The sequence below is a fragment of the Impatiens glandulifera genome, chromosome 5 (assembly GCF_907164915.1).
Source record: "Impatiens glandulifera chromosome 5, dImpGla2.1, whole genome shotgun sequence".
Taxonomy (NCBI): domain Eukaryota; kingdom Viridiplantae; phylum Streptophyta; class Magnoliopsida; order Ericales; family Balsaminaceae; genus Impatiens; species Impatiens glandulifera.
In genome coordinates, this window is record NC_061866.1 from 7993816 (window position 1) to 8004713 (window position 10898).

The 10898-nt window shown below is 26.4% G+C and overlaps 1 protein-coding gene across 1 annotated transcript; it reads right to left on the minus strand.

The window, feature by feature from the left end:
- Positions 1-5815: 5815 nt before the first annotated feature.
- On the minus strand, positions 5816-6579 carry LOC124938967 (protein LURP-one-related 15-like). The gene is made up of 3 exons (XM_047479487.1): positions 6343-6579; positions 6042-6257; positions 5816-5962 (listed from the first exon to the last, which is right to left on the minus strand). The coding sequence occupies exons 1-3, from the start codon at positions 6577-6579 to the stop codon at positions 5816-5818; spliced, it is 600 nt and encodes a 199-aa protein (XP_047335443.1).
- Positions 6580-10898: the final 4319 nt, after the last annotated feature.

The window sequence follows — 10898 nt, forward strand, 5'->3', positions numbered from 1 at the left end:
AAATATAATTTCAGATATTTATTTTGAATTCAATTATTGGTAAAACTTACCCGCTTCGAATATATATATAAAATGAGATAACAGATTAAGTAGTTATCTCGCAAACACACTTAACCATTCGTAAAATTTGCCGCCTGACATACTCAAACTCAAGACCTTAAAGTAAGAATATCTAAATATTGTTGCTGATAGTCTAAAAGAGAGAATTATATATATATATATATATATATATATATATATATATATATATATATATATATCTTTTTCGTTGTTTGGATGGTTAAATTATTTTTAACTTTTACCTATGCAACTTGTATATAAAATATATTTGAAAATAATTAAATTATTTTCGAACTATTTTTTTAATAATTATGTTACAAGTTTAAATCAATAACATTTAGTTGTTAACAAGTTAGATAGCTCAATTAATAAGTTCATTTTTTTCTTTTAAAATTAGGTTGAAGTGGAGTGGGGTGTACTAGCTTGTATATTAAATAATAATAATTATATTTGGTTCAAAAAATTGATAATTTTTGTTAGTGTAACTTGATATATCTTTAATATCAAACACAAATAAAATCATTTTATATTTTACTTTAACAGTTTAGAAAAGTATTATAAAATTTAAATTTCTAAAGAACTTAAGATTAGATAAGATACCTCTCAAAATAATATTATAAATTTAATTTGTTAATTCAAATTTAATAATTACTTATATCTAGTACTTTATTATTATTTTACCTGAAATAAAATGATTTGAATTTACATGAAATAAATTAATAAAATTAAAATTAAAATCAAAAAATTATTTTAAAATAAGTAAAATTATATAAGTACAACAAATTACTATTAAAAATAGAAATAAAATATATTACAAACATAAATCAATACTTATATCTATTACTATTTTTTTAATAATTTTGTTACAAGTTTAAATCAATAACATTTAGTTGTTAACAAGTTAGATAAATCAATTAATAAGTTCATTTTTTTCTTTTAAAATTAGGTTGAAGTGGAGTGGGGTGTACTAGCTTGTATATTAAATAATAATAATAATATTTGGTTCAAAAAATTGATAATTTTTGTTAGTGTAACTTGATATATCTTTAATATCAAACACAAATAAAATCATTTTATATTTTACTTTAACAGATTAGAAAAGTATTATAAAATTTAAATTTCTAAAGAACTTAAGATTAGATAAGATACCTCTCAAAATAATATTATAAATTTAATTTGTTAATTCAAATTTAATAATTACTTATATCTATTACTTTATTATTATTTTACCTGAAATAAAATGATTTGAATTTACATGAAATAAATTAATAAAATTAAAATTAAAATCAAAAAATTATTTTAAAATAAGTAAAATTATATAAGTACAACAAATTACTATTAAAAATAGAAATAAAATATATTACAAACATAAATCAATACTTATATCTATTACTATTTTTTTAATAATTTTGTTACAAGTTTAAATCAATAACATTTAGTTGTTAACAAGTTAGATAGCTCAATTAATAAGTTCATTTTTTTCTTTTAAAATTAGGTTGAAGTGGAGTGGGGTGTACTAACTTGTATATTAAATAATAATAATAATAATATTTGGTTCAAAAAATTGATAATTTTTGTTAGTGTAACTTGATATATCTTTAATATCAAACACAAATAAAATCATTTTATATTTTACTTTAACAGTTTAGAAAAGTATTATAAAATTTAAATTTCTAAAGAACTTAAGATTAGATAAGATGCCTCTCAAAATAATATTATAAATTTAATTTGTTAATTCAAATTTAATAATTACTTATATCTATTACTTTATTATTATTTTACCTGAAATAAAATGATTTGAATTTACATGAAATAAATTAATAAAATTAAAATTAAAATCAAAAAATTATTTTAAAATAAGTAAAATTATATAAGTACAACAAATTACTATTAAAAATAGAAATAAAATATATTACAAACATAAATCAATACTTATATCTATTACTATTTTTTTAATAATTTTGTTACAAGTTTAAATCAATAACATTTAGTTGTTAACAAGTTAGATAACTCAATTAATAAGTTCATTTTTTTCTTTTAAAATTAGGTTGAAGTGGAGTGGGGTGTACTAGCTTGTATATTAAATAATAATAATAATATTTGGTTCAAAAAATTGATAATTTTTGTTAGTGTAACTTGATATATCTTTAATATCAAACACAAATAAAATCATTTTATATTTTACTTTAACAGATTAGAAAAGTATTATAAAATTTAAATTTCTAAAGAACTTAAGATTAGATAAGATACCTCTCAAAATAATATTATAAATTTAATTTGTTAATTCAAATTTAATAATTACTTATATCTATTACTTTATTATTATTTTACCTGAAATAAAATGATTTGAATTTACATGAAATAAATTAATAAAATTAAAATTAAAATCAAAAAATTATTTTAAAATAAGTAAAATTATATAAGTACAACAAATTACTATTAAAAATAGAAATAAAATATATTACAAACATAAATCAATACTTATATCTATTACTATTTTTTTAATAATTTTGTTACAAGTTTAAATCAATAACATTTAGTTGTTAACAAGTTAGATAGCTCAATTAATAAGTTCATTTTTTTCTTTTAAAATTAGGTTGAAGTGGAGTGGGGTGTACTAACTTGTATATTAAATAATAATAATAATATTTGGTTCAAAAAATTGATAATTTTTGTTAGTGTAACTTGATATATCTTTAATATCAAACACAAATAAAATCATTTTATATTTTACTTTAACAGTTTAGAAAAGTATTATAAAATTTAAATTTCTAAAGAACTTAAGATTAGATAAGATGCCTCTCAAAATAATATTATAAATTTAATTTGTTAATTCAAATTTAATAATTACTTATATCTATTACTTTATTATTATTTTACCTGAAATAAAATGATTTGAATTTACATGAAATAAATTAATAAAATTAAAATTAAAATCAAAAAATTATTTTAAAATAAGTAAAATTATATAAGTACAACAAATTACTATTAAAAATAGAAATAAAATATATTACAAACATAAATGTTGTAATTTGTGAAATTATAAGAGAGTAGTAAAGTCATTCTCTTTCAAATCTAAATCAACTATAAAAACATGTCACATCTTTATACACAATATATATATATATATATATATATATATATATATATATATATATATATATATATATATATATATATATATATATATATATATATATTTATTTTTAATTTTTTTTAATGAAGGAGATCTAATATGATATTCCACCACTTAAACTCAAAGCGCTTCCATATAATCGAAACCGTGATATTTTATTCTCTTAAGTCGACACTTACCACTGAACTACTTGGTGGGTGTTTTTATATTTTTTTATATGCATAAACTTCTTAAGAATTATAATATACTATTTTAGAAAACCGACACTAAATCAAATGATAAAAATAAAATATATCACAAATTTATTTTTTTTATTTTGGCAATCGAGATATATTTAGGAGAATCGATATAATTACGTTTTTACGAAAACAAGTGGTGATTTCAAAACCTCAACAAAAATGTGAGCTTTTGTTTATTAGTACCACATGCATATCTGTAAGAATCGATACACTTGTGTTCTCGCAAAACAACAGGTGGCGATTTGAAAATCTCAACCACGATAAGTACTTTTGCTCTTTGGGTTATTTTTAGCCATTGAATTTAAACATATTTTCTAAACAGTGCTGTGAGATAAGATCGTATTCTTTCAATTTGTGGTTTCAGTCTTGGCTTCATTATCTTCTTTCTCTTCGTAGATTTCCTTCGAAAGCTAATCTTTCTTAGTATTTAGAGAAACACGAGACCGAGCTCTATCATATATCTTTCATTCAAATCATTTCCCGCTAAACCAATAGTTTCCTTTCAAGACAGTCCTCCAAATGGTAGTCACAATTTTGTTCTTACTAATTTCTTGAAATCCTTGTGTTCATGTCCATTCTTATTGTTTTTCTCATTCATTATTTTTTCATTTTTTTTAAAAGGGTCAAAACATCGATTTTTCCCACGATTTCAAATGTAGGAAAATTATATTAAAATGGGACTGACTGAACCTATGAATATACTACCTACATATCTCCGAAGACAGTAGAATTAATTAAGTCAAGCGTAGTTTCATGTACATGCATTTATAAAATGAGAGAAATTTATTTTTGAAGAAAAGTAAATCGAAATGAAATGAAATGTTAAAGTTGTAAAAGTGGGAAAGGAGATTCTTCGATTTCTTTGTTCGTTCACGCTTCACCTCATATCCATTTTTCATTCACCATGGTATGACAAATGAATCTACTTTTAAATGCCTTAATTAATTTAAAGTTTCCAAAAAAAAATATAAAACTTTAAAAAATAATATTCCAACCAAACAAAAAAATATTTGGATAAGGGACTGTTTGGATTTTATTTTATTTTTTAAACTAACATTTTATTCTTTTTATAAATACTATTTTTGTGCATCGCTCCACGGTTATAGGTTTTCACATTTTTTCGTTATTTTAGACTTAAGATTTATGACAATGACATAAACACATAGCTTAAGAACATATTGATACCAACCTAGACGCATGTTTATGCTCGGATTCACCCTTACACGCAAGTGTTATAACGTAATAAATAAATAATGTGTAAAATAAGATTTTTTAAATGATAAAGAGTTTAAAGTAGAGATCGTAGTTCAATTGGAATATAAGAGATGACGTCGATACTCTTTTTCACGTGTAACAAAGTACCGAATCAAGAATATAATCTCTAAATGTGTTTATAAACGCAAAATATTTTTCTTTTCTAATTTTTCGATAAGTAGATTAGGTAAGATTCTAATAAATCAAAACTATTCCAAAATAAAACCCTTTACATGAGTTTTAATCGCTATTATCATTTTGGTTTTTTTTGTCTTACTCGAAAGGAAGGTGAGTTATAGGCTGAGACGCAATCTTTCTGATGGACAAAATATGGGCATTACAATATTGATATGTAAATTGAAATAATCTTCATATAATCTCGTATAGGTTAGAATATTATCCTTATTATAGACTACATAGATCTTAATATTATCCTTATTATAGACTACATAGATCTTAAGCTTAGACCAATTATTTTTATTAATTTTGTATATAAATAAAAAATTGACCATCTTTACTAATTTCAACTTAAGATTTAAAGCGTTTTTTATCGGGTTTATATTATTATATATATAACATTATAATCAAATTTTGTGATAGATACCTACCAAGATACGTAGTTCAGTATCACTTTAAATTTAAACGAGGGTCATGAATGTGAGGTTTCATGTATGTCAGTTATCTTTTAATTAAAAAAAAAATGATTTGTGACAGATCAAACACATTAAATGTAACCATACTATAAATAAAAAAGAATGAATTTGTAATTTTATTTGTTTTGAAAGAATGCTACACATTTTATTAGTTAACAATATAATATAAACTAACACATAATTGTAATGAAACAACAATCCCAAATAAAACAAATATTACATAATTTATTTTAAGTTAATAAAGATACAACAAATACTAATCATTACATAATTTGTCTGTAAAATCAAATCAAATCAAATCAAGATACAACAAATAATCCAACATTAACATCATCATAAGTGAAGACCCACTTAAACAATACAAAAACAAAAAAACTAGGCAACACCAACTATCAAACATTGACTGAAAACAATTGTACTCATTTGATAGTACTATATAAAATAAAGAGGAAAGAAATAGCAAAACCAGATTATCACATTCCTCCATTATTATGATGTCTTCTTGTTCTTGATTGGATCTCTTGAAAAATCACAACTAGTGCAATTATAAAGACACAATCAACATTAGGATAAACAGTAACAGAGTATTTGTTACTTATAAAACCAATTTGATTGTGCATCTGCAATTCAAACAAAACAAATCAAATCAAATCAAATCAATCCAATATAATTAATTTCTATTATTATAAAATTACTCACCTGAGCAATAACTATGTTTTTAGAGTTTCCAGCATAGATCTCTTTTTTACAGAATTTGAAATCACAGCAATCATTTTCCTCTGGATTGGTAGCCATGAAAACATCATATTCTCTCTTTATTTGGAATATATTCGACCTCTTCACGCTAAATAATAGATTCTTATAATCTGTACTGTCTCCCCTGAAAACTTCCCATCTTGAATGCATGCTCATACTCTGAAAATTGTATTCTTTTTTTCAAAAAAGACAACAAACACAGACATATGGGGTTGGAAAAAGATATAATAAAGTAAAAACGTACACTTTGCTGAAGAGTGAGGATGGTGTTTCCGGCGGGATCAAGGAGGTAGCGACGGACATGGAGGCCGAAGAAGTTCCCTGTCACCTGAAACAAGATATCCCCATTAACGCCGGTGACGGCGTATTTGGTTTTACTTAGGACGGAGAACTTCTGTTTTATGGTCATATCAACTGGGTAAGCTGTACAGAATTTAGGGTTCACGACTGAGATCTGGCCGGAGCTGGAAGTTGACGCCATAAATAATCACCGTCCGGTTGTAGTTAAGATTATGAGATATTTGTATTGGTCTTTTGAAAGCTTGTAATTTTCCTATTTTTTGTTTCTTTGTTATTCTTCACATTTGATATCTTTATAAATTGAAGATAGAGAGAAGAAAATGTCTACTACCTATTACTTTTCAATGTTTAGATGGTCAAACTATTTTACACGTATAGATATGCTTTTCTTATTTATGTTATCTTTGAAATTTCTTGGAGCTTGTATTTTATTTATCTATATATTTGAAATAATAAAAATGTATTAATAGATATTTAATTAAGTTAGGTTGAATAAGGCATGAAACCTTGTCTCTCCATAAATTCATTAGACATCAGGAATCAAACATAAAGCATCAAACATTAAAATCAAAGCAGCCCTCTCTCGATCTTTTGAATTTCAATCATGTTGTCACTTCCACCTCCGTGTGGATCATGTCATTAAGTATATTTGTAGTTGCTCTTAGTTAGATGTTACTAACATTTTTAAGTCCAAAAAGCATGACCAAATAAAAAAATGTTCCAACTTTCGCAATTTGTTGTATTCGTAAAAACCGTCCATAAATGAGAGTAGTTGATTGTTTGCGACATGATCAACCAACACGTCATGTGGGGTGACGAGAAACTATATATCTTGGCCACTAAAACTACATTTATCACTCACTTTGGTCATTTGACAACCTCGAAAACCCCGACCTTTGAACGTCCTCCCTAACCTCAAGCTTCGGATAAGACATCAAACAAGCACAAGCATTTGACAAAAAAATTCATGTCTCGTCTTCAACTTGAATTTTCCATTTAAGAAAAATCCCAACACTTCATCTTTGTTTTTCATAGTCAACACCCAAACTCTTATGGAAAAATCATCAATAAAAGTAACAAAATAATGTCTGCCTCCAAAAGAAGGAGTCTTGGCAGGTCCCCAGACATCTGAGTGCACATAGTCCAAAATATCCTTGGTGTTATGGATAGCAGTGCAAAATTTTACTCGCTTTTGTTTTCCCAGAATACAATGTTCATAATCTAATTTACAAACTTTTGTACTTTTTAGCAATCATTGTTTGACAAGAGTTTGCATAGATTTCTCACCAGCATGCCCCAATCGCACATGCCATAGCTTTGTTGCCTCTAACTCCTTACTGCTCCCGGAAGTTGATACATATGTTGTCCCATTAACTGTACTACCTTGATAATAATACAAATTATTACTTCTCCTGATAGCTTTCAACATCACTAGCGCTCTAGAGATTATCTTAAGAATTCTCTTTTCCAATTTCACCTGTAGGCCTTTTGACTCCAAGCCCCCCAAAGAAATGAGATTCTTTTTCATATTCGGTATGTACCGAACATCTATGATAATTCTGGTGGATCCATCATCATTTCTCAGCTTGATTGAACATATCCTTTTTATTTTACATGTACTAGTATCTCTCATGTAAACAACTCCATCATCTAGTTCCTTAAAGTCAAAAACCACTTTCGAACTGGTGTCATATGATAAGTGCAGGTTGAGTCCAATATCCACCCATCAGGATGTGATGTTGTGTGTGACATCGATAAAAAGTATTCTGAATCTGCATCACTGTTGTTTTCTGCAACATTTCGCATCTTCAGAATATTTCTCTTTCTTCTTCAACTTTGGGCAGTTAATCTTCAAATGTCCTTTCTCACGACAGAAAGCACATTAATCTTTGGCAACTCTACTTTCAGATCTTCTTCCTTTCCCTTTCGATTTGTTTTTCTGAAGGCCCCTGACCATCAATGCTTCATCTGTTGTACCTATTTTGCTTTTTCTTTTATCCTACTTTCTCAATTCGTGACTATATAAAACAGAATTTACAACATCAAGATAAATATTTCTCTTCCCATGAAATAACGTTGTTTCTAAGTGTTCAAATTCATCAGGAAAGGATGATAGCAACATCAAAACAAGATCTTCATCTTCAAACTTAACATCAAGGTTTAAAAGATCTACTACTAATTCATTAAACTTAGTAATATGTTCATTCATAGTAGTACTTGATTGATAATCAAACTGGAACAATCTCTTCTTCATAAGGGGCTTTTTCTGACCACTCTTCTTCAGAAATTTGTCCTCTAATGATTGCTAGAATTTCTGTGCAGCAGTTTCATTCTTCACAGCATACTTATGTTCTCTGGACAGGCATGATCGAATTATTCCGCACGCCAACCGATTCATGATACTCTATTTTTTTTTTATATCATCTGGCTTTTTGACCTCAATAGCAATATTTAGACCCTGCTGAAAAAGACAATCTAGAACCTCACCTTGCCACATGCAAAAATGACCAGTTCCATCAAAAATTTCCACCGCAAACTTCAAATTCGACATCGATGTCCTCGTCCAGAATGAAGAAGGAGTTGACGCCCCTTTTGAAGACTCCACCATGCCAAGGACGAACCTTCGGCTCTGATACCACTTGTTGGGAAAAACCCTGACAGAAACACAAAAGAAAAAAACAACCAAAAGAACACTAACATAATTTGATAACGGAGTTCGACCAAAATGTTATCTACGTCTCTGAGCACTAAGACTATCAATTAATAAAGAAGAAGAGATACAAATATTGGGTGCTATAATCCAAAGAGGGGAGAGTTTCTTTTATACACTAAGAAACTTCCCCAACTCCCATCATCTTCCGATATGGGATTTATTCTAATTGTGAATATAGTTTCTTTTATATACTAAGAAACTTTTTTCACTCCCATCATCTTCCGATGTGGGATTCTAATTGTGCCAAAAACAACAGGAAGACCTATCATTTTCGATCGGAAGACGATGAAGAAAGGAGAAGAAGTTAGGGATGCCAGAGAGCCAAATAGCTAGAGAAGTAGTCGCGGATCGCGAGAAATGAAAAGAAGAAAGAAGGGGAAGAAGAAAGAGAGGGGGAAACTGAAACGTTTTTTTTTAATTATTTTTTTGTTTCTCTCTCTCCTAGCCACGTGAAAATGCCACATAGGATTCGTGGTATTGTTTTCGCTGAAACTTCGTTGAGAATATCATTTCTCATATATATATATATATATGTAATATATATGTTTAGATATATATATATATATGTTTAGATATATATATATATGTTTAGATATTCTTTAAGTATATGTCTCTCTAGCCTAGTGGTAAAGATAAAGATATTATTTATTTTTGGTTAAGAATAAATAATTTCAAGACAGACACATCTTTATTATTTTGTATATTTGATATATTTTTAAGCTATTTTTGTTTTTATTAGTATTCTAATATATTTTTTTTTTAAGTTAAATAGTTGTTTAAATCAATTTTCATTCTTTTAGTTTATTATATTATATATATTTGTTATTTTTTTCTATTTTATTATATTATATATATATAATTTTTTCAACGATTAAACTGTTAAACCGACCTAACCAATTTTATAACCGACCAAACCGAATCGACATTTAACTGTCAACCGACGGATGAAGATTTTGAAAAAACTGACACTAATGATTGTGATGAATTTTTGGTGAAAAAACCCGACCAAATCGAACTGCTTACACCCCTTCCTATTTTTTTTTATGTTTTATCACTGACATCGTCTTTACTTCATTATAATTACATCGTTTTCAGAGTCCCCAACAATGAGGTCTTCTAAAGGTTGAATCATTGCCAAATTATGTTGTTCTATCATCGTCTCTAAATCTCCCATTAAGCTTGTTCGTCCATCCACACATACACTTCCATATTCAATAGTTATATTAGTGACTGACCTGGTGGGACTACACATCATATTCACTTTGTTGATTTGAGGCTTTGTCAGCTTAAATTTCAACATCTAGTTTAGCAACGACTCTTAGCCGGACCCTTGGTCTCCATGATTTAGGAATCCAAATTCTAATAGTTTAGACATTATAATTTTATTTGTGTTTGATATTAAAGATATAATTAAATTATATATAAGAAAATAAGTAAAATTGATCAATTTTTTGAACCAAATATTATTATTTATTATGGTACACCCTAGCCTAGTAGAGTTCTAATTGAAAAAAAAATCAACTTGTGATCTTTGCTTAAAAAATCTATTTGTTGATTCAGTTGAGTTATCTTAATATATTATTAATTTAAATTTGTGAAAAAATTTAAAAAAATATATTATAATAAAATAGTTTGAAAATTAATTAATTTATTAATATTATTTTTAGAATAGTTTGACCATCCAAACATTGAAAAGTAATAGCTATATATATTATATACATGGAAGGTGGAGGTAGACACTTTCTTCTATTAATTATTTCTTCTCTAAGATACTACTAGACGTGAGG

Coding starts and splice junctions, on each gene's coding strand:
- LOC124938967 (XM_047479487.1), bottom strand. CDS start 6,579: ATGGCGTCAACTTCCAGCTCCGGCCAGATCTCAGTCGTGAACCCTAAA. Junction 6,258..6,342: donor TCCTCACTCTTCAGCAAAGT/GTACGTTTTTAC, acceptor TACAATTTTCAG/AGTATGAGCATGCATTCAAG. Junction 5,963..6,041: donor AAAACATAGTTATTGCTCAG/GTGAGTAATTTT, acceptor TTTGAATTGCAG/ATGCACAATCAAATTGGTTT.